General features: G+C 41.3%; 1 protein-coding gene across 2 annotated transcripts; it reads right to left on the bottom strand.

Moving 5' to 3' along the window:
* Nucleotides 1–674: 674 nt before the first annotated feature.
* Nucleotides 675–22,649, bottom strand: b4galt7 (xylosylprotein beta 1,4-galactosyltransferase, polypeptide 7 (galactosyltransferase I)). 2 transcript variants are annotated; one of them, XM_078411140.1, is made up of 6 exons: nt 21,759–22,649; nt 18,744–19,076; nt 14,574–14,799; nt 9,849–9,932; nt 4,547–4,651; nt 675–2,390 (listed from the first exon to the last, which is right to left on the bottom strand). In XM_078411140.1, the coding sequence occupies exons 1-6, from the start codon at nt 21,812–21,814 to the stop codon at nt 2,235–2,237; spliced, it is 960 nt and encodes a 319-aa protein (XP_078267266.1). In that variant the 5' UTR covers nt 21,815–22,649; the 3' UTR covers nt 675–2,234. The 2 variants fall into 2 exon arrangements, with proteins under 2 accessions (XP_078267266.1, XP_078267267.1); XM_078411141.1 differs by lacking the exon at nt 4,547–4,651.
* Between the last annotated feature and the right edge of the window lie 441 nt (nt 22,650–23,090).

Raw genomic sequence — 23,090 nt, forward strand, 5'->3', positions numbered from 1 at the left:
GTTGGAAGTGGCGAAAATGTCTGAGGATGGTGTTTTGTGTGACGGCGGATGGGGTCAAAGATGAGGACTAAGGGGACTCTGTCCCTGTTATGACTGGGGGGAGGGGGAGCAAGAGCAGAACTATGGGATACAGAGGAGTCATATGTGAGTAAAAAAGTAGGGATGACATTGTTCAAGGTTGTACCACTTAAGATAGAAATACAAAGGAATTTTGAAAGGGTTGATCCAAAAGTGAAAGTTCTAAATTGGGGCAAGGCCAATTTTGATGATATCAGACAGAACTTGCAAAAGTTGATTGGAGTAGATTGTTTGTGGGCAAAGGGACATAGAAAATATGTGATGCTTTTAAAAGTGTTGTAGTGAGAGTTCAAGGTTTGCGTGTTCCTGCTAGAGTGAAGGGAAAAGCAGGTGGAACTAAGGAACCCTGGATGATGAGAAAAATTGATGTTCTGGACAGGAAAAAGGTGGCATGGGTCAGGTATCAGCAGCTGGAATCAAGTGCATCGTTATTTATCCAACAAATTCTTCATTTCTCTCATCAGGTAAACCTCGTGTTCTCAAGGCAAATTTTCTGCATTGTTAAAGAAGGCACAACAATATCTGATAAAGTTAATTTATTTCTACTATTATAATCTGAAAAGTTAAGAAATAAATACAATTTAGAAATGCACTGAAATGGCAGTTTCCACTCTCTAATACTGATGATTCACCATCTATTTTTGATGGAGCTATATTGCAAAACATAGTAAACACTACACCAAACCATAAGTTTAAAATAAAGTCATTCTAAATTTTGTTTCACTTTGAGATCTTCCTTGCATCTCATTCACAAATACCAAATGATGGGAGACATTGCCATCGGCATTGCTGTAGACCTGAAAAAGTCATTAATGCAGTCACATAATGTACTTAAAAAAGAATGAACTTTGTGCCATTAAAATTCTGGATACGTCGATGAAAACAAATGCTTCAATGAATACAGAAGTTCATCAGTCAGTATTTCATGGTTTTCTTTCTCTCTTCCTGTGAATCTATTTTAATTCATTTTGTCATCTCCATGTCCTGGAATCAAGAATTGTAAATCCTGATTTACAAAACATTTTCCAAAAAGAAGAAAAAATAATCAGAGATATGAAGATTTCTTCAGCCCTCCTTTACAAATGTTTTGCAGTCATCTCGTCCAGAAAGTGTTCATCCACTTGCGTGATATGTCTCCGATGCAAATGGTTCACAAGATGGCAGAAAAATCAAGGCAAATACATTGTGCATTGCTCCCTCACATTGCATAAAGATAAAAGATGAGAAGGATAAAAAAAAGAGCTGTGGATTCATGAAGTCCATATAAATAGTAGCACGAGGTGTATGAAGGCAGCCTTTAATTGATGTGAATCATCAGTAAAAATGTAAAACAGATTGCTCTCTATTCGCCCAGGGCGGTCTTTACTTCTATTATGACACCATTCCATTTTCTAGACGCAGTTTGGATTGCAGCTTTTTTCTAACGGCAGAAACAGTAACTCGAGAACATTTGCACTGGCTGAGTTTCAAAATCAGTATGGTGAATCCATCTCGATTGCACTAAACATAATACTTTTTCGCAATGTCAACCATATTCATTGATATGTACATTGATGTAGATTTAAATACTCGTTTCTTTGTAAACTTTTGTTCCATCATTCCATGAACCGAAAGGAGAATCCATTGGTCTCTATTTTGCTATATCAAAGTTGGCATCTTTTCTGAAGCGGACACACTGTGCTAAAAGGTTCTTTTTACAGAAAGGCAACAGATGATATTGTTTTATAATAATGATAGAAGGTGCCTGCTTCTTCAGTGAATTACATAATATAGTCCACCAGGAGACCACCTGAAATAGGTTACAGGCTGTGACCTTAACAATAAAAATATTAAAATAAACTGAAGATTTTGCTGGTTTATGAGCAGTTTCCCTTAACAGCCGTTACATCACTAACGACTGAATCTAAAGGTTTCTTGCAACCAACTTGTTGATACTGCAAAAAATTGTAACATCGATCAATACATCACCCAACAGAAAAGGATTCCATCTCTGCTCAGTCGAATGCAATACTAATCCAGGACATGATACGGTGTTGTGTATCCACAGCCTCATCACCAGTAGAAATAGAAGCCAAAACACAGTGATAGGTTTATCCATTTTGTCGGCAGTTCTGTAACAGCTCGAAGAGATGCAATTATTTCTGGGTTACTTCCAATCAGTTTATAATACACCATGGTGTTTCATTCAGATCACAATCCAGTAAGATGTTGATGATGGTGCAGTGCACCCCTGCGATTGTCAGCTCTGTTCTGGACCCAACTCTATACTTCAAGTTCTTTAATCCACCTTCTTTGTCAATCTTGAACTGTTCCTGTTAATAGAGGAGTGGGAGGTGGGTGGAAATAGACATGGATCAATAATTGTAGCCCATCAAGTCTTTGGAGAAAACAATCCTATTCTCCATTAATTTTCTCTGTAAACTAATCACCCATATTTTTTAATTTATTTTTTTAAACAATTCACAACAATTCTCCCCAGATTCCACCATTCAATTGACCTACTGACTTATACACCTTTTGCATGTGGAAGAAAACTGGGGCACTCAGAAAAACCCCACATAGTCATAGCGAGAACATATAAGGTCCATCCAGAAAAATACCAAGCGGTTAGGATTGAACCTTGCTTGCTGGAACAGTGAAGCAGGAGGTCCTATCAGCAGGATGTCTCTGAGCATTTGGGCCAATGTGCCTAACTAGTTCCCATTATTTTACAGAAGTCATAATAAATCCAACCCACGTAACCATGACTGTCTTCTGCTGCTTCAAACAATAGCAGAACTGCCTGGACGTGGTTTCAATTGCTCATTGACAACATAATCCCTCAACCAAAAGTATTAATTCCTTTGAAGGATTGCTAGATATGGTCCAAATTGGTTACAGCAGCACTCTGAAGTCCTGGTCAGGTGATTATATACAAGAGCAGACTGAGTATATCGCTGGTATTCACCTGTGGAGGACATCATAATGACATTCTGACAAGCTCAAGTGCTTGGTAATGGTCAGTGGCCATAAGATTTTGTTTCCTCCTCATAGTCCAATTTATGTGCCATTTACAGTTGTGGTTTGTCACAGGACAACAATGGCAAATTACCTTTTAGTCTGCACAGTTTAGGATCATTCAAGAAGTCTACTTTTGTGGTTTCTTTTAAAGAGAGGAAGCCATCAATAACACTCATCGAGAAATGTTAATAATCGGCAATTTTATTTTGGCTGGGATCCTTGGAATAAAGTTGGAAACGAGCGTCAACATTTTCTCAAATGGCAGCTTATTGATTTGAACAGTATGTAAGTTTCCTCACAGTCAGAGAAAACAGAAACCACACAGTACAGTTATCTCTAATACATCTCTGTCCCTATTAGTTTTGGGTGAGGGATAGCCACAAGCTGGTTCCCTGGTCTATCAACCAGAATGAACTGGGAGAGAAAAGTGAAAAATGCAACAAACGCTTGAACTATGAGTAATCCATAGCTTTATGACGTTCTTTGTTTAAATTTTAACAACATAAATTACATTCTCACCGAAACTACTGTAATACACGCTGAAACAAGGCGATCCCACTCTTTGATATTAACACTTCGTACAGTTCCCTTGGAATTAACTGCCAAACTCTGACCTTCAGCTATTAATGCCCATGCCATTTTCATTTTCATACTCTCGTTCCAATCCTAATGATGGCTACATACTTCCTGTAATGGAAGTTGATAATACTGTACACCATAAATGCCCAGTGTGGTCAAGCAGCAGTGATGAATGCAATCACCTACTCAGCCACCCTACCCACATAGAAGGAAAAACAAAGCAAAGAATAAAAGTTGTGAAAACTGAATTAAATGTTGGAAACATTTCTGTGGAGAGAATCAGAGCTCAGCAACATCACTGTGGAGAGAATCAGAGCTAACATTTCAAGCATGACGATTCGTTAGAAACAACTACCATTATTTGTTGCAAAACATCATCTATTTCAACCTTCACTGACTACTTCCAGCATTTTCTATATTTACACGATTGCTTTCCCATTCAAATCAAGACTACTGATGAGTACTGGTCTGATGAGTACAAGTTCTGATGCAGACAAAAGGAAGCCGGCTTTGTCCCACCACTACTTTTCCAGCTTTCTCCCCCCTATCACAATCTGTCTGAAGAAGGGCCCCGATCAAAAACGTCACCTATTCATGTCCTCTGGAGATGCCACCTGACCCTCTTAATTACTCCAGCACTTAGTGTTTTTTTTCTCTCCAGTACTGATAACAGCACCATATTTCTAAAATAAAAAGAAACAGAAAATGCAGGAAATGCTTAGCAAGTGAGGCAGGATCCGTGGAGAGAAAAAGAGAGTTAAAGGTTCAGGCTGATTACGTGATCTGATCTGTTGCGACCTCTTTGGCTTTATAGCACTGATTGGAACCCAATGACACCAGTTTTGCACCTCTTGCACACGCTGGCAACAATGGAAATATATTTCTATACCTGCTTCTGTCCTGACACTCTCTTCTGGTCTCGGCGTCTCCACGCTGGATCATGCAAATGTTTGAAGGTATTATACCCTGTTTGAATTCCAGTAGGACGGTAAAGCTACAAATTCAAAATAAAATATATTTTCCATTTTAAAAGATGAACAAAAATATTCACATGCCGAAAATCTGTAATAAAAACATAAAATGCTGGAAACACTCTGCAGGTCAGGTCATGGAAGATGACAGTTAACATTTCAAGTCAAAGCCCCTTTGAATTCTGGTGAGGGGTCTTCGACTTGAAATGTTAACTGTTGCCCTTGCCAAAGTGCAGAAAGTTCTTGCCACCCATTCAATGTTCACGATAGGAAATAAGATATGCTCCTCAAACAGATCTGAACCATCGTATTAACCTTTCAAGGGTGAGCTTGGATAACATGGTGAGTAAACAAATCAGAAGCTACAATAATTCCTCCAGTTTAGTTTAAGGAAACATAGAACAAGATCAAATTCCATTCAACAGTGGAAGAATATGCTTTGCATTTAGTATACGATATGATATAACTTTATTTATCCCAGGAAATTGATCTGCCAACAGTCGTAAAAACACAAAATACACAAAACACACGAAACATGAAATTAAAATTATGAGTGGAAAGGCTTGGGGGATGTGTAGAGATTGGGGAGGGGTGGGGGAAGGGAGTCAGTCTCAGTCTACCCCACGCCAGAAGAGGGAGGAATTGTAAAGTTTGGTAGCCACAGGGAAGAAAGATCCTGTGTGGCATTCTGTCCATCACTTGGTGGAACCAGTCTGTTGCTGAAGGTGCTCCTCAGGTTGACCATTGTATCATGGAGGGGGTGAGCTGTATTGTCCAGGATACTCCGCAGTTTGAGGAGCATCCTTCCCTCCAAGACCACCTCCCATGATTCCAATTCCGCCTCCAGAATGGAGCCAGCCTTTCTGATGGGCCCTAGCTATGCCTGCCTCTTTGTCGGGTACGTCGAACAATCCCTGTTCCAGACGTACACTGGCCCCATTCCCAAACTCTACCTCCGCTACATTGACGACTGCGTTGGTGTTACCTCTTGTACCCATGCAGAACTCACTGACTTCATACATTTCACCACTAATTTCCATCCTGCTCTTAAATATACTTGGACCATCTCCGACATCTCCCTACCGTTTCTGCATCTTACCATCTCCATCACAGGAGACAGACTAGTGACCGACATGTACTACAAATCCACTGACTCCCACAGCTATCTGGACTACACATCTTCCCACCCTGTCTCCTGCAAAAAGTCTATCCCCTACTCCCAATTCCTCCGTCTACGCCGCATCTGCGCCCAGGATGAGGTGTTTCACACTAGGGCATCGGAAATGTCCTCATTCTTTAGGAAACGGGGCTTCCCCTCTTCCATTATAGATGAGGCTCTCACTGGGGCCTCTTCTATATCTCGCAGCTCCGCTCTTGCTCCCCCTCCCCCCATTCGTAACAAGGATAGAGTCCCCCTTGTCCTTGCCTTCCACCCCATCAGCCAGGGTATACAACAAATTATCCTACAACATTTCCGTCACCTCCAAAGAGATCCCACTACTGGCCACATCTTCCCATCTCCTCCCCTTTCTGCTTTCCGCAGAGACCATTCCCTCCGTAACTCCCTGGTCCACTCGTCCCTTCCTACCCAAACCACCCCTTCCCCAGGTACTTTCCCCTGCAACCGCAGGAGATGCAACACAAGTCCCTTTACCTCCCCCCTTGACTCCATCCAAGGATCCAAACAGTCTTTCCAGGTGAGGCAGAGGTTCACCTGCACCTCCTCCAACCTCATCTATTGTATCCGCTGTTCCAGATGTCAACTTCTCCACATCGGCGAGACCAAACGCAGGCTCGGCGATCGTTTCGCTCAATACCTTCGCTCAGTCCGCCTTAACCAACCTGATCTCCCGGTGGCTGCGCACTTCAACTCCCCCTCCCACTCTGACCTTTCTGCCATGGGCCTCCTCAAGTGTCATAGTGAGGCCCACCACAAATTGGAGGAACAGCACCTCATATCTCGCTTGGGCAGCTTACAGCCCAGCGGTATGAACATTGACTTCTCTAACTTTAGATAGCTCCTCTGTCCCTCTCTTCCCCTTCCCAGTTCTCCCACTGTCTTCCTGTCTCCACCAATATCCTTTCTTTGTCCCGCCCCCCGACATCAATCTGAAGAAGGGTCTCGACCTGAAACGTCACCCATTCCTTCTCACCAGAGATGCTGCCTGACCCGCTGAGTTACTCCAGCATTTTGTGATACCTTTGATTTGTACCTGCATCTGCAGTTATTTTCCTACAGCCTTTCTGATGAGTTTGTTGATCCTAACATAGAATATAGAACAGCACAGGAACAGACCCTTCGGCCCACAATGTCCATGGCCACCATGATGCCAAATTAAACTAATCTTCTTTGCCTGCATGTGATCCATTTCCCTTCATTCTCTGTATAGAGATGTGTCTGTCTCAAGGCTTCTTAAAGGCCATTATGATATCTGCCTCAATTGCCACTCCTTGCAGTGCGTTCCAGGCACCCACCAAACTATGTTAAAAAATCTCCTTTAAATTTTCCCCTTCTCACCTTAATGTCCCTCTAGTCTTTGACATTTCCACACTGGGAAAAAAATTCTGACTTTCTACCCATCTATCCCTCTCATAATTCTATATACTTTTATCAGATCTCCCCTTGACCTCCATCGCTCCAGAAAAAACAATCCAAGTACAATTAGAATTAGTTGAATAGGTTGAATCCTGTAAGGATTTTGATAACTATGTAAGCTAGAGGCAAGAAATCCTTCAAAATACAACAATTAATAATTGCACTTTTTTTGCAATTACAGAAAATTATAGTCTTTTTTTAAATTTTTAAACGATATTAAACATCCCCTCCCTCATGCAGCTCTCCTAAATTCTTTGCAAATACATGTCTCAATATTTATGGCAAAAGTATTGATAGTGCGTAAGCAGTACAATTTGTACAGGACAAAACTGTTGCTAAACACACATTATACAAAATACCACGAATATCAACAATATTCAGTAAATTAGGCGGCAAGGGTTCAGAAACAGAATTAATGTTTCAGGCTGATGACTTTTCATCAGAACTGTGGGAGGGGCGTGGGGCTGGAATGTTTGAAGTAAAACAAGATTATAAAGTGCAAAGAAAGGGAGAAAGGATAGAGAGACCAGAAAGGAAAATTTTGGTAGGGATGGGGGCAAGGGAAGATTAAATCAACAATAGAGATGGAGACACAAGACATTGCAGATGCTGGTTTGCAGAAAAAAAACACAAAGTGTTGGAGTAACTTACTGCTTAAAATAATAGCTAACTACAAGCTGTGGAGTATCACTTGTGGGTTGCAAGATGGTACTTTAAAAAAGTCAGTCTATCTATGCCCTGAAACATTACCTTTGCTCCCCTCTCTACAGATGCTGATTTTGTGAATTTCCTCCACTGTTACAATGCATGGGATGAGACTGCTGAATATAAACTGTCATCTGACCCCAGAATCCAACTTCAAGAAAGTTGTGAAAGATTCTGTCATGAAATTTCACATTCTGCATTTAATTCTTACATGAAATTCTTTACTAAAATATTGATACCAAAAGGGATCAAAATTCCAATCTTAATAGCAAATGTCAGAAACAAACAAGTACGAATAAAATATCCAGACTGTAGAAAGTGATAAACAGTGATCTGATTATACTTACTTAAGTGTCAAAATGAAAATTTGAAACCAGTTTAGCTATTACTTTTAAGCAGGACAGTCTGGTGCTTCAGATAGGATGTGCTGTTTAATTCAGCACAGTTTACCAGAAATGAACCGAAACTATGTAAAAGTTTGAAGAATTTACAGCACAAGTCGCATTCAGCACATATTTTGTGCTTGTTTAAACACTGCATTGGAAGCTGGCCCTGCTCATAAAGCTGGTCCAGATTTATCGCTGGTAATTTCCATTACTTGTTCCCATTTGCAGCACCGCAAGAAGGCTTTAAAAATTAACTATTTTTAGACACGAATGAACACATTTAAAAAAGTTTGAGTGTTCTTAGGTTAGAGATACAGCAGGGATTCAGGCCCTTGGGCCCACCGAACCCTCGCCGACCATCACCTGTTCATACTAGTTCAATGTTAACTCACTTTCTCATCTGTTCCCTCCACATTAGGGACAATTTTACAGAGGCCTACTAACCCTCACATCTTTGGGATGTGGGAGGAAATCGGAGCACCTGAAGAAAACCCGCGTGGTCCCAGGAAGAACCTGAAAACTCCACACAGGCAGCACCCGTGATCAGGATCGAACCCGAATCTCTGGCGTTGTGAGGCAGCAGTACCAGCTGCTGCACTATGCTATAGAAGAGCGCTTAACTCAGAAATGAAACAATTTCAATGATACGTAACTGGTTCTGTATTTTTAAAAATAATAATATGAATAATTTAAAATTTAAGGTATTCACATCATCTTGCATAATTTCATCTTCAGTGATACTAATTGAAGAATTTGTAAGATGCTACTTCATTGAACTGTATTATGATAGATTATGTTTGTTGAAATGTCTTCCAATGGCAAGAGACTGAGCAGAGTAGACCTATCTTTACCGAAGATTATAAGGGTTAGGGGTCTCAAACAAATGCATAAAGTTATTAAATGACTTAACAGGATAGATTCTGAGCAGCTACGACTATGGATAATCATAGCTTCAGGATAAAGAGTCAGCCATTTCGGAGCGAGGAGACATTTTTCACTCAGGACTTTGAATTCTTTAGCTCAAAGTCCAGTGGATGCTCAGATGTCAAGTGCATTCCATAAATATGTGATTACAAAGAGAGTAAGGGGGAAGTGGAGCTAAGGGAGCAAGTTATGGGACTGTTTTATTGAATGGCAGAATAGGCACAAAAGATATTATGGATTAATCTTACTCCTGTTTTAATGTTCCTCTCTGAAAGTGTCAATATTATAATAATAGGAGAAAAGCTGATTTTGAAGGAACACAAAGTACAAATACAATGTTCCTTATTACTTGCTGCCACATCAGTCACCCAAGCACAATGGGACTATTTTATGAAATGGTTCCTATCAGCGATTCTCAAGTACTAATTCTGCTACACCCATACTTACTGAATGAGATCACTAATCTACTCGGGTATATCAGTCACAGCTGAGAAGTTACAGAAAACTGATCAATCCATTTCACAACAGAATTCCAGTTGCGTGATGCTCATCCTGAGCATGTTACGTATCCCTTACAAATTCTTGTGCACAATTATGTGAAATTATTACCTGCAGTCCTGCTGCTGTTATTCTACGATAAAATTCGTCATCCTCCCGGCCCCATCCCCAAAACCGATTTGATAGTCCATTGCACTGGAAAACAAAATGGAAATATGTTGTGTTTGGAGAAACAGGACATTTAGCATAAACTACTAAGCTAGAGCACCACCCCTTTAAAATACCACTGCATACTTTACTTTGGTATTTTTTAAATTGAAATTAGAAACTGTACAGAACCAGTAATCAAAGTAATTTGAATTATTTAAAATTAAATGTTCAGTCTTTTTTTTTACATTAACTGAGTTTCAGCTATGTCTATGATGCCTTATTTATGTCTATTCCCTCGTTTATATTCCTGCAACCTATACTATCTCACATGCCCATAAACTCTCCCTGATTTGCCTGCCAGACACCTCCTCCAATTATAATTTACCATAGCCAATTAGCTAGCTAGTGGTTAAGACGAGAACTGATAAAAATATATAACATTTTGAGAGGTATAGATGAGGTACAGTCAGAATCTATTTTCATAGGATGGAAATGTCATAAGACTAAGGGGTATAGCTTAAGGTGAGGGGCAAAATTTAAAGGAGATGCGTGGGCAAGTTTTTTTAATCTACAAAGAGTGGTAGGTGGTTGGAACACATTAATTGGAGGAGGTGTCTGGCAGGCACACTGGTGGTGGAGGCAGATACGACAGTGGCATTTAAGAGGCTTTTAGATAGGCACATGGATATGCATGGAATGGTGGGATATAGATCATGTGCAGGCAGATGAGATTAGTTTATCTTGGCATCATGTTCAGTATGGACATTGTGGGCTGAACAGCCTATTTCTTTGCTACAGGAAGAAGCCAGAGCATCTAGGGAAAAGCCGCATGGTTAAATGGAGAACATATACACAAACAGCACTGGAAATCGGGATCCAACTAGAATCGCCACAATTGTGTGTCAATTGTACTATTTTGTCACTTTGCCCAGTTCTATGTTTGATGACATGCTAGGACACTAGAAAATGGAGTTTAGAAGAATGAGAACTGATGTCAATGAGAATATTTTTTTCTACTAATGAGGATATGAATTTCTGGAATCATGCAGTCCAGTCCCATGAAGTCATCAGAATACATCTGATGAGAGAGGAGGGCGATGATTTTTTTTGAGTAGGCAGGACATGTAAAGAAGCAGGCATTTGATTGGTTAAGTAAAAGGCCCAGCAGCCACTAAAAGGAAGGAAACGTTTAGCAAATTGGCCTCTTAGGGGCCAAGTGCAGAATGGAGGCTTTGGCAAGAAAGGGTAAAAGCAGGTTAAGCTACGGTTTGCTTTTCTGTGTAATTCTTTGTAGGTTTAGGTATCATTGAGATAGCAGATGGGATATCGGAATGTTCCATCTGCAGGATGTTGGAAGTCAGAGTGATTTCCAGTGCCCCTGAGGACTACACCTGCAGTAAGTGCATTCTGCTACAGCTCCTTAAGGACTGCATTAAGGAACTGGAGCTGCAACTAGATGACCTTGGGATTATCTGGGGGTGTGAGAATGTCATGAATAGGAGTTACAGTAAGGTGGTCATACCTAAGGAGCGGCCAAGAAGAAGACAGGTGACTGCCAGGAAAGGGAGTAGGCAGAAAGGGCAGGAATCTCCTGCGGCCGTTCCCCCGCACAACAGGTATGTTCCTTTGAATGCCGTTGTGGGGGAAGGACTAGCCCCGCAGAGGCTGTGCAATGTGCTACACTTTGAGAGTTCAAATGTAAGGAGAAAGTATATAATTAATGGCATGATCCTCAAGAGCATTGATGCACAGGGGGATCTTGGGGTCCAAGTCCATAGCCCCCTGAAAGTGGCAACACATGTAGAATGTGGTAAAGAAGGCATATGGTCTGCTTAGCTTTATGCTAGGGACATTGAGCATAAGAGTTAGGATGTCATGATGCTGTTTCATAGGACTTTGGTTAGGCCACATTTGGAATATTGCATGCCATTCTTATCGCCCCATTACAGAAAGTGTATGAAGAGTGCAGAGGAGGTTTACCAGAATGTTGCCTAGATTATGGTGTATTAGCTACAGGTTGGCCATATTTGGATTGTTTTATTAGTATCAGCGGAGATTGTGGAGGAGACCTGATAGAAGTATATAAAATTATGAGAGGCCAAGATAGGGTAGACAATCAGAACCTTTTTCCTAGGATGGAAAAAAATCAAATAGTGGAATGCATTTGAGGTGAGAGGAGCAAAGTTTAAAGGAGATGCATGGGGCAATTTATTTTTTTTACACTGAAAGTGATGAGTGCCAGGAACAGACTGCCAGGATTAATGGTTGAGGAGGATATGATAGTGACATTTAATAGGCTTTTGGTTACACATATGGATATACAGGGAATTAAAGAATATGGATTCTATGTAGGTGGATAAAAGATGGTTGTGGCATCACGTTCCAGCAGAGATATTGTGGGTCAAAAAGCCTGTTCTTTGACCCACAAAGCCTCAGACCCACAGCTGAACAGTTCTAATGCAGAGGTTGCAGGATCAATTTATTCCAAAGAGGTGGAAAGACTCTAAGGGGAGTAAGAGACACCTGTGGCTGACAAGGGAAGTCAGGGACAGCATAAAAATTAAGGAGAGGAAGTATAACATAGCAAAGAAGAGTGGGAAGACAGAGGATTGGGACTCTTTTAAAGAGCAACAAAAGTTAACTAAAAAGGCAATACGGGGAGAAAAGATGAGGTACGAGGGTAAACTAGCCAATAATATAAAGGAGGATAGCAAAAGTTTTTTTAGGTACGTGAAGAGGAAAAAAATAGTCAAGGCAAATGTGGGTCCCTTGAAGACAGAAACAGGGGAATTTATTATGGGGAACAAAGAAATGGCAGACGAGTTAAACCGTTACTTTGGATCTGTCTTCACTGAGGAAGATACACACAATCTCCCAAATGTTCTAGGGGCCGGAGAACCTAGGGTGATGGAGGAACTGAAGGAAATCCACATTAGGCAGGAAATGGTGTTGGGTAGACTGATGGGACTGAAGGCTGATAAATCCCCAGGGCCTGATGGTCTGCATCCCAGAGTACTTAAGGAGGTGGCTCTAGAAATAGTGGAAGCATTGGAGATTATTTTTCAATGTTCTATAGATTCAGGATCAGTTCCTGTGGATTGGAGGATAGCAAATGTTATCCCACTTTTTAAGAAAGGAGGGAGAGAGAAAACGGGTAATTATAGACCAGTTAGTCTGACATCAGTGGTGGGGAAGATGCTGGAGTCAATTATAAAAGACGAAATTGCTGAGCATTTGGATAGCAGTAACGGGATCATTCCGAGTCAGCATGGATTTACGAAGGGGAAATCATGCTTGACAAATCTACTGGAATTTTTTGAGGATGTAACTAGGAAAATTGACAAGGGAGAGTCAGTGGATGTGGTGTACCTCGACTTTCAGAAAGCCTTCGACAAGGTCCCACATAGGAGATTAGGGGGCAAAATTAGGGCACATGGTATTGGGGGTAGGGTACTGACATGGATAGAAAATTGGTTGACAGACAGAAAGCAAAGAGTGGGGATAAATGGGTCCCTTTCGGAATGGCAGGCAGTGACCAGTGGGGTACCGCAAGGTTCGGTGCTGGGACCCCAGCTATTCACGATATACATTAATGACTTAGACGAAGGGATTAAAAGTACCATTAGCAAATTTGCAGATGATACTAAGTTGGGGGGTAGTGTGAATTGTGAGGAAGATGCAATAAGGCTGCAGGGTGACTTGGACAGGTTGTGTGAGTGGGCGGATACATGGCAGATGCAGTTTAATGTAGATAAGTGTGAGGTTATTCACTTTGGAAGTAAGAATAGAAAGGCAGATTATTATCTGAATGGTGTCAAGTTAGGAGGAGGGGGAGTTCAACGAGATCTGGGTGTCCTAGTGCATCAGTCAATGAAAGGAAGCATGCAGGTTCAGCAGGCAGTGAAGAAAGCCAATGGAATGTTGGCCTTCGTAACAAGAGGAGTTGAGTATAGGAGCAAAGAGGTCCTTCTACAGTTGTACCGGGCCCTGGTGAGACCGCACCTGGAGTACTGTGTGCAGTTTTGGTCTCCAAATTTGAGGAAGGATATTCTTGCTATGGAGGGCGTGCAGCGTAGGTTCACTAGGTTAATTCCCGGAATGGCGGGACTGTCGTATGTTGAAAGGCTGGAGCGATTGGGCTTGTATACACTGGAATTTAGAAGGATGAGGGGAGATCTTATTGAAACATATAAGATAATTAGGGGATTGGACACATTAGAGGCAGATAACATGTTCCCAATGTTGGGGGAGTCCAGAACAAGGGGCCACAGTTTGAGAATAAGGGGTAGGCCATTTAGAACGGAGATGAGGAAGAACTTTTTCAGTCAGAGGGTGGTGAAGGTGTGGAATTCTCTGCCTCAGAAGGCAGTGGAGGCCAGTTCGTTGGATGCTTTCAAGAGAGAGCTGGATAGAGCTCTTAAGGATAGCGGAGTGAGGGGGTATGGGGAGAAGGCAGGAACGGGGTACTGATTGAGAGTGATCAGCCATGATCGCATTGAATGGCGGTGCTGGCTCGAAGGGCTGAATGGCCTACTCCTGCACCTATTGTCTATTGTCTATTGTCTATATTCAGCCTTCATTTCTAACTGGACCGCAGTTAAAGTGGTTATAAACATTAAATACCATGATGGCGATTACTAATTTAACTACTTTATCTAGTCCCTTTCATGCAGTATTGTTACTCACCAGTTCAAAGTGCTGCTTGGTGAGGAGAAGGATCCCTCCCACGTAGCTCTTGTAATGATAAAGAGGATGAAGTTCAGGAGATGCCACGTGAAAAGGTCCTTTCCCTGGATACCCATAGTCCAGCTCTTCATTCTGGGGTAGCAAGTCCACATCATGCATAGCAAGGTAGTCTGTATCATTCCCACTCTCCAAGAAACCAATGTTTATCAAAGAGGCACGATTAAACCTGGGCACAGAATTGTCAACATGAAGACACATACAGGATCCCAATATGAAAAATAGGATCCTTTGGTTTGTTTCAATTCTTATTTCTCATCATTATTAAAACAGAACAAATGGAGTGCATTTCCTAAAATGCCAGAAACCACTCTGTTCAATACAATGGTTAATAAATTAGGTTCATAAGTAGTTCATAAGTGATAGGAGCAGAATTAGGCCATTCGGCCCATCGTCCACTCTGCCATTAAATTATGGCTGATCTATCTTTCACTCTTAACCCCATTCACCTGCCTTCTCCCCATAACCCCCGACACCTGTACTAATCAATAATCTATATATGCCTGTGTTAAAAATATCAATTGACGGTCTCCACAGCCTTCTGTGGCAATTAATTCCACAGATTCATCACCCTCCGACTAAAGAAATTCCTCCTCATCCCCTTCCTAAAGGAACGTCCTTTTATTCTGAGGCTATGACCTCTGGTCCTAGACTCTCCCACTAGTGGAAACATCCTCTCCACATCCATCTATCTAGGCCTTTCACTATTTGGTAAGTTTCAATGAAGTCCCCCCTCATCCTTACATACTCCAGTGAGTAGTGGCCCACAGCCATCAAATGCTCATCATATGTTAACCCATTCATTCATGGGATCATTCTTGTAAACCTCCTCTGGACGTTCTCTAGCACCAGCACATCCTTCCTCAGATATGGGGCACACAATTGCTCACACTATACCAAGTGCAGTCTGACCAGCACCTTATAATGTATCAACATTATATCTCAGTTCTCAGGCTGGGATGTATCTTGGGGATCATATAAACAATTAGCCACAGAACATAGTTTAAAGGATGCAGAGCACAGCCAAAATACGAAGTTTGTAATCTTGCCCCGCAGGGAGCTAAAATCTTTGGGGTGATGGGTTTGAGAGTCCCCGTGTACCTCTCTCTTCTTGTCCATGTCCTGGTGAATGCTGCAGCAAGGTTTCATGATTTCTTCCTTGCTGATAATTGGAGGTCAGTTTAATCTGCCCAATGCTTTGTGCATTGACACATTTGTACAACTGGGTAATTGTTCCAAATTATCTCGAAGATACCCATTGCACTATAATAACTTGAATAGTGCTATGGTTCGTTCTGCATGTGGTTTTCAGCACCAAAGTGGAATGCTTTTAGGGACCTTAGATTTTGTAGTGCATTCAGCTACTATTTATACATCACGCGTAATTAAACAAATCTGGAATGTTATTTGAAGATTATGTTATTTAAACTTTCTTATTGATGGCATATGCGGGCACTTCAACGTTCTCAACCTCAATTTCCAATTCCTCAATGACATCCACCACCCATAGCTGAATGATTTAATAGGAAGCTGAGGGGAAACTCTTTCACCTAAAGGGTGGTGGGGATATGGAATGATCTGTTAGAGGAGGGAGTGGAGGCAGGTACAATAACAACATTTAAACACCATTTGGATTGGTACATGGATAGGAAAGGTTTAGAGGGATATGGAGCAAATGGGACTAGCTTAGTTTAATTTAGAGATACAGATATCTCTACATCTGTAGAGATACAGATTTAGGAAACAAAGCCCTTAAGTTTACCAAGTTGGCGTCGACCAGCCATCACCCGTATACCAGATCTATCCTATTCACTAAGGACTATTTACAGAAGCCAATTAACCTACAAACCTGCACATCTTTGGAATATGGGAGGAAACCTAAGCCAGCAGAGAAAACCCACACAATCACAGGAAGACAATTCAAACTCCTTACAGACAGCACATGTAGTCAGGATCGAACCCTAGTCTCTGGTCCTGTAAGGCAGCAACCGCAGTGTCACTGTGCCGCCCCTTAGATGGGGCATCTTGGTCAGCATGGACGATTTGAACTGAAGAGCGTGTTTATGTGCAGCATGACTCGATAATTTATTTTCAATGTGTTGTTGTCCAAGTCCATGTGCCTGTGATGCTGCTGCAATTATTATTATACCTTTTCCTCACCGTACCTATGCATAAGGCAATAAACTCAACTTAATTTAACCCCAATCTCTCTTCAATCTTGGGCATGGCTTCAGTATTCTTGAGATATGTGTTTCTCCAATTGTCTTTCTGAGCATCTCTAAATGTAACTACCCCACCAACAGCAGACATAATTTTAACTGTTGGCATTATAAATTCTGTAGTTCCCTCCCCAAAACCTCATTTTATCTCTCTTTCCTTATTTAATACTATGCAGAATACCTATCCTGACACAATTTCTTCTTATGAGGGTGATGTTACATTTTATTAGATAATGTTCCTCTGAAGCACCCTGGTTTACGTTGTCATTGTCTGTTGTAATTACATAGTCTTTTCCCAAAGCACTGGAGAATGGAATCCTCTTGAAGCTCTGATTTCTTTTCTGACTAGTCACCTGGTACTTGGCATGTCCCTCTGCATTCCCTAGCTTCCCTGAGGTCGAGTTATCTGGAGACCCTGCTACCTTATTTTAAGCCATAGTAGGTACAATTAGATGGAGCATGAAAATGACTGTGGACATTTTCTTTGTGGATATGGGATGAATTAAATGCAGTTATTCTAAAATCAGCTAAATTATGTGGTCGTAAATTACACAAATAAGGGCTAATATCAGGTTAACACACACGTATAAATCATGCATTGCTCCCTGAAGTTACTACGTTTTACATTTGTTTGGAAAAGTTAGACCATAAGACATCGTAAGAGCAGAAATAGGCCACTGTCTTCCACTGCAAAAAAAAACTATTCAGTTAATCCACCATTTCTTTGTTCCACATTATTACTTCTCCAATGTAATTTTCTAGGGATCCAATGTCCATTCTTGCTTTCCTTTTATTCTTTAGATATCTGACAAAAAAATTAGTATCCTATTTTATATTATTGGCCAGTTTCATCTTTTCTCCCCTTATAGCTTTTTTTGCTGCCTTCCATTGTTTTTTTAAATGCTTCCCAATCCTCCACTTCTCACTGATCTTTGCCATGTTATATGCATTTCCTTTTGCTTTATTGCTATCTTTGACTTCAGCAACAAAGGCCTCGTTCTCCCTTTGATATGTGTCTTCCTCTTTGGTATGAAAAGATCCTGCGTCTTTCAAATTATTCCCAGAAACTCCAGCCACTGCGGCTCCATCGTCATTCCTGCTAAGGTCTACTTCTAATCAACTTTATTCAGCTCCTCTTTCATGCCTCTTTAGTTACCGTAAAAGTAATACCGGTATATCCGATTTCAGCCTCTCTCTCTCTCAAGCTGCAGGTTGAATTCGACCATATCATGATTACTGTCGCTGAAGGGTTTCTTCACCTTCAGCTCCCTAATCAAGTCTGGTTCATTGCACAATACCAAAACCAGAATTGCCTTTTTTTTTTAAAAAGCGGGCTCGACCACAAGCTGCTCCAAGAAGCCAACTTGTAGGCATTCTACAAATTAAACACCAGCACTAACATCATGATAATCATAATAATTATCATAACTCCAGATGTCTTTCTTTGCCTGCTGCTATTTTGTTTTCCTGTTGGTTACGTATTTTCAATTTACAGCACTCACCCGCCCTGCTGCTTCATGTAAAACACAGTTTGTAACTGTGGAGGCTTTATCAAAAGTTCTGGGTTTCAGTAGATCTGCTGTAAATATTATATTTGGCTTTTCTTTTCAATGGGCAAGGGAAGCACAGAAACACTCCATTCAAGATCTCGAAAAAGAAGTCACCATAATATTACTGATAACAGAAAATAACTTAAAAGCAGTTTGAAACATAATATTGAGATATTCCCAGTCACCTTAGGTAGCTCTGATTAAAAACAAGCAGTTTGTTTTGACTTTCCTTAAATATTATATATGGTATTATTATTAGGTACGATACAAGTTTGATTCTTACTATCTGATAAGAAAACCTACAGCAAGATTGTGTATGTATTATACCTTTTAAAGCCCAGTACCTGTAGTGATCAACTTGGTTGATTACAAGGATCTTGTGTCTTATTTTCTTCTTCTTTAAAAATCCATGCATGTGTGGGACAAAATTCAAAAGTTCTTCAAAACGTTCCCTGAGAGGAACAATGATTGCAATTTTATGAGGGCCCCAGGTTGGATCATCAGTCTCCTCCCGACAGGACTTGCGCACTGAACCATCATCATTGGTGCTCTGACTGCTGGTTATTCTGCAATTATATTGCAGCCACATTACAGAGAAGAATCCGAAAACTATAAATGTACAAAACAGTTTAAAGATGGAACATCTTCGAGGCAATATCCTTAGTAGCAGTCCTGACCTGAAAAATACCAAAGCACAGATATCTTATTTTCTGAAAAGATTACCTGTCTAACAATACCAGACCTTAATTATAACAATCAAGCATCAAACAAATCCCTGTCATTCAGAGAATATTTACCTTCAAAATGAATAATTTCCAGAGGAACAAAAACAAAAACACAGCGCCTTTCGTCACCTGCCATCCTAAATACAAAAACATTCCAAGCAGTCTTTTCATCAGGATATTAAAAAAGCCAAAGAACTGTTTCTAAATTTTGATCTTCCTGTCAAATAACCTTTTTTCCCCCTAACATTCTCATTAGGCGGTTCAAATCTTGAAATCATTGCTCATTAAAAATAAAATTCAGCAAATTTTTAGTAAATATTTTGTGATTTTTAAAAATTAAGTGAATTGGCTTTGATGATTTTGTGACAAGAAGTCTCAAATGTCCAAAGAATGTCTAGAATGAAATAAACCCATGCATTCCAGCTACTGCTGTAAATATTGGTCTCAATAACATTAGCACACACAAAGCAAACATTATTACATTGCGTTGCTTACACATATGATCATTACAATAAGCATTTGAGAATTCATAGGTATGCATTTAAGGTGAATACAGTGGATGTTCAATAGTCTAGATGTGTTAGTCTTCAGTACATTCATAAACCAGCATGTGGGAAATAACTAATAAACTGGCTTGCACATTTAGCATATTTCAATAGTCATGCATACTGCAAATAATATCCATAATTATAAAAAGAAACAAATACAAACACAAAGGCATACAGCAAAAAAAGAAACATAAGACACTCACAAATCTGACTGCTCTGGGGAGTGACCAACCAGAGCAGGAACCCTGCCAGACAAAACAAAACAATTGGGGTATGGATCAATTGAACCAAATCGCTATCTCAAATTACGCTGATTACACTCTAACACAGATCACGTTCAGGACCAGCTTAAGAGGAGATCAAAAAGAGTATTAAATGATTAAACACACCTGGACTGTCTGTGTTCCCATGGCAGGCATGATGCAGTAACGCAGCAACTCTACCGCTGCGCCATTATTCTGCCCAAAAAGTTTAGAGGAACCTCATTAAAATGTACAGAGTAATGAAAGGTTTGGATTGAGTGGATGTGGAGAGAATGTTTCCACTAGTGGGAGAGTCTAGGACTAGAGGTCATAGCCTCAAAATTAAAGGATGTTCTTTTAGGAAGGAGATGAGGAGGAATTTCTTTGAATCTGTGGAATTATTTGCCACAGTAGGCTGTGGAGGCCGTTATTGGATATATTTGAGGCAGAGATAGATAAATTCTTGATTAGTATGGGTGTGAGAGGTTATGGCGAGAAGGCAGGAGAATGGGGTTAAGAGGGAGTGATAGATCAGCCATGATTGAATGGCAGAGTAGACTTGATGGGCTGAGTAGACCTGATGGCTGAGTAGACTTGATGGGTTGAGTAGACTTGATGGGCTGAGTAGACTTGATGGGCTGAGTGGCCTAATACTACCAGGTTTTATCCTGCCCCTCCTCTTTTCCAGCTTTCTCCCTCCCACACAATCAGTCTAAAGAATGGTCCCGACCTGAAATGTCACATATCCATGTTCACCAGATGCTTCCTGACAGCATCTCTGGAAAAAAGGAATAGGTGACGTTTCAGGTCCAGACCCTTCTTCAGAGTGAAGAATTATGACCGAAGAAGGGTCTCGACCCGAAACATCATCCATTCCTTCTCTCCAGAGATGCTGCCTGTCGCACTGAGTTATTCCAGCATTTATCTTTGGTGTAAACCAGCATCTGCAGTTCCTTCCTGCACACTCTCTACAGCATCTTGCATTCCAGCATATTGGAATTACAATAGACAATAGGTGCAGGAGGAGGCCATTCGGCCCTTCGAGCCAGAACCACTATTCAATGTGATCATAGCTTGTCATATCAGGCCACGAGGCAACCATTCAGGATACTTTCTGCAGTACATCTGTGAATGTTTGTGGGAGACATATCAAATCACTTTAAACTTCTAAGAAAGTAGTAGCACTGGCATGCCTTCTTTGTGAGTGCATCTATGTGCTGGAACCCAGAATTTAATCATTGTGCCACCACTGCACCCCAAGTAGCAGGCTGCACCTGAAAAAGATGATTGACTTCATGTTCATAATAACTTTCAGCAAAGAGGAAAGCTTATCCAATTTTAAAAGCAATAGCAGCAAGTTATGATTCCTAATGAAGCAGAGTCTGCACCAGATATGCATGCGAAATATGGAAGGCAGCTGTTCAGAGTATAGTTTTAGTTAGAAATCCAACTATAATGCATAAAATGGCTCTCAGCGTCTTTCTTATTTGACTTGATTTCTATTAATGCAGATGTTCCTCCTTATTTCATTGTGTAATATTGTGACATAAAGGCAGGGACTTTGCATTACACTGCACAAATGATTTGTTATCCAGGTAAATCATACTCTACTTGAGTACATCAAGGAGTGCAATCGGAAGAAATAAGAATATTAATTGTGAGCTAAATCATCTTAGTGATCTCCACAATAATTGCAGTCCTGGATTATTTTTCAACTAAGGTGCAGAAAGGTACAGCACTATTGCAATAATTATATAGTTATTTTTAAAACACACACTATTGAAAGATAAATAATGAAATTCACATTTTCTCCTTTTTAACATGATGCCTTTATCTCAGTTTACCTGCTATCTTCCTTGGTGAAATAGAGAACGGGGTTTCGTCTGGACGAGTACATCATCTTCTTTCACTCCTTAGCTCTCAATTAATCTGTCTCCAGCATGGCACATAGTCTCTTGACAAACGATGTGGCGGATATGTAGACAAAACGTCTGTTTTCAATATAGTCCTGTCAAAGATGACATACATTCGGAGACCACAGCAGCCTTGTTAAAGGTAAGGCGTTAATTGAAATGTGTACTGCTGTTCCAGCGAATGACTTGCTCGCAGGTCCTTGTCAATAGAGGTCTTCAGAGCATTGTCAATTTGGAGATGCAACCAAAAATCATGCAGCGATCAATGACCTCAACGCCCCAGATATCCTGAGACCCGAGACCCAGCGAAGAGATAACTATAACCCCAACTCCTGTAGGGAGTGGATGCTTGCAGACCCGGCGGAACTCGCCTCCTCTCCGTCCCACAAAAGGACAAGAAGTTCCTCCAGACCCCACACACAGTGCCCGGGATCCCTCTCACACTCCCCCGAAACCGCGGGCAGGGGCTCAGTTTCTCTCTTCGATTACGTGGCCAGGGGGCAGCTCACCGCCATTCCCTGATCCGGCTCCTCCTCCTCCTCTCTCCCCCCGGCCCACGTCTCTGGCGGCGGATGAGAAGGCGCCGACCCCCGGGGCAAGTCCGAGCGGGGATCCAAATCGTGTTCAGTGACAGTGCCCGGGCGGGAGGGCCGAATCCCGAGGCCGGGTGTTCCTGGTGCCGGTTGGCGGGCTGGGGTACGAGGCGGAGAGCGGGCACAGGGTGCGCGTCCCGGGCCGCCGCCAGATGCGAGGATCCGGCCCCGGAGCCGCGGGAGGAAAAGTTCCTACACGCTGGCGACTGGTGCCACCTCTTTCACCATCCGGCGGCCACACAAACGTTCCGCAAACAGCGCTCTGCAGGTTCGTATTGCAATTACACACATATTTTGAAGTACGGAGATATTAACATACATTTACTCTTTTGTGTTATCTTCAGCACATGATCATAAAATTACTTCAAAGAGAGAATTCCGCAAAAGATCTTTAAAATAGGAAGGAACTCCAGATGTTGGGGGTTTTTCCCCGTAATTCGACTGGAGTGCGAGTGGGCCAGGCAGCATCTCTGGAGAAAAGGCATAGGCGACGATTCGGGTCGGAACCCTTCTTCAGTCCCATCGTGTATACGAATGTTGATTTATACCCACATTATTTGAATGTACTAATTCATGTCATTGGTACAATAGTACTACATCAAATCTCACTCTCTACAACATCGAACAATTATAGCCTTGTTGATGAGGTCGTGAAAAACTCTGGCACATC

Source organism: Rhinoraja longicauda, chromosome 14 (genome assembly GCF_053455715.1).
Source record: "Rhinoraja longicauda isolate Sanriku21f chromosome 14, sRhiLon1.1, whole genome shotgun sequence".
NCBI classification, from domain to species: domain Eukaryota; kingdom Metazoa; phylum Chordata; class Chondrichthyes; order Rajiformes; family Arhynchobatidae; genus Rhinoraja; species Rhinoraja longicauda.

Coding starts and splice junctions, on each gene's coding strand:
- b4galt7 (XM_078411140.1), bottom strand. CDS start 21,814: ATGATGTACTCGTCCAGACGAAACCCCGTTCTCTATTTCACCAAGGAA. Junction 19,077..21,758: donor TTCACCAAGGAAGATAGCAG/GTAAACTGAGAT, acceptor GGTATTTTTCAG/GTCAGGACTGCTACTAAGGA. Junction 14,800..18,743: donor AACCAAGTTGATCACTACAG/GTACTGGGCTTT, acceptor TTCTGTGCCCAG/GTTTAATCGTGCCTCTTTGA.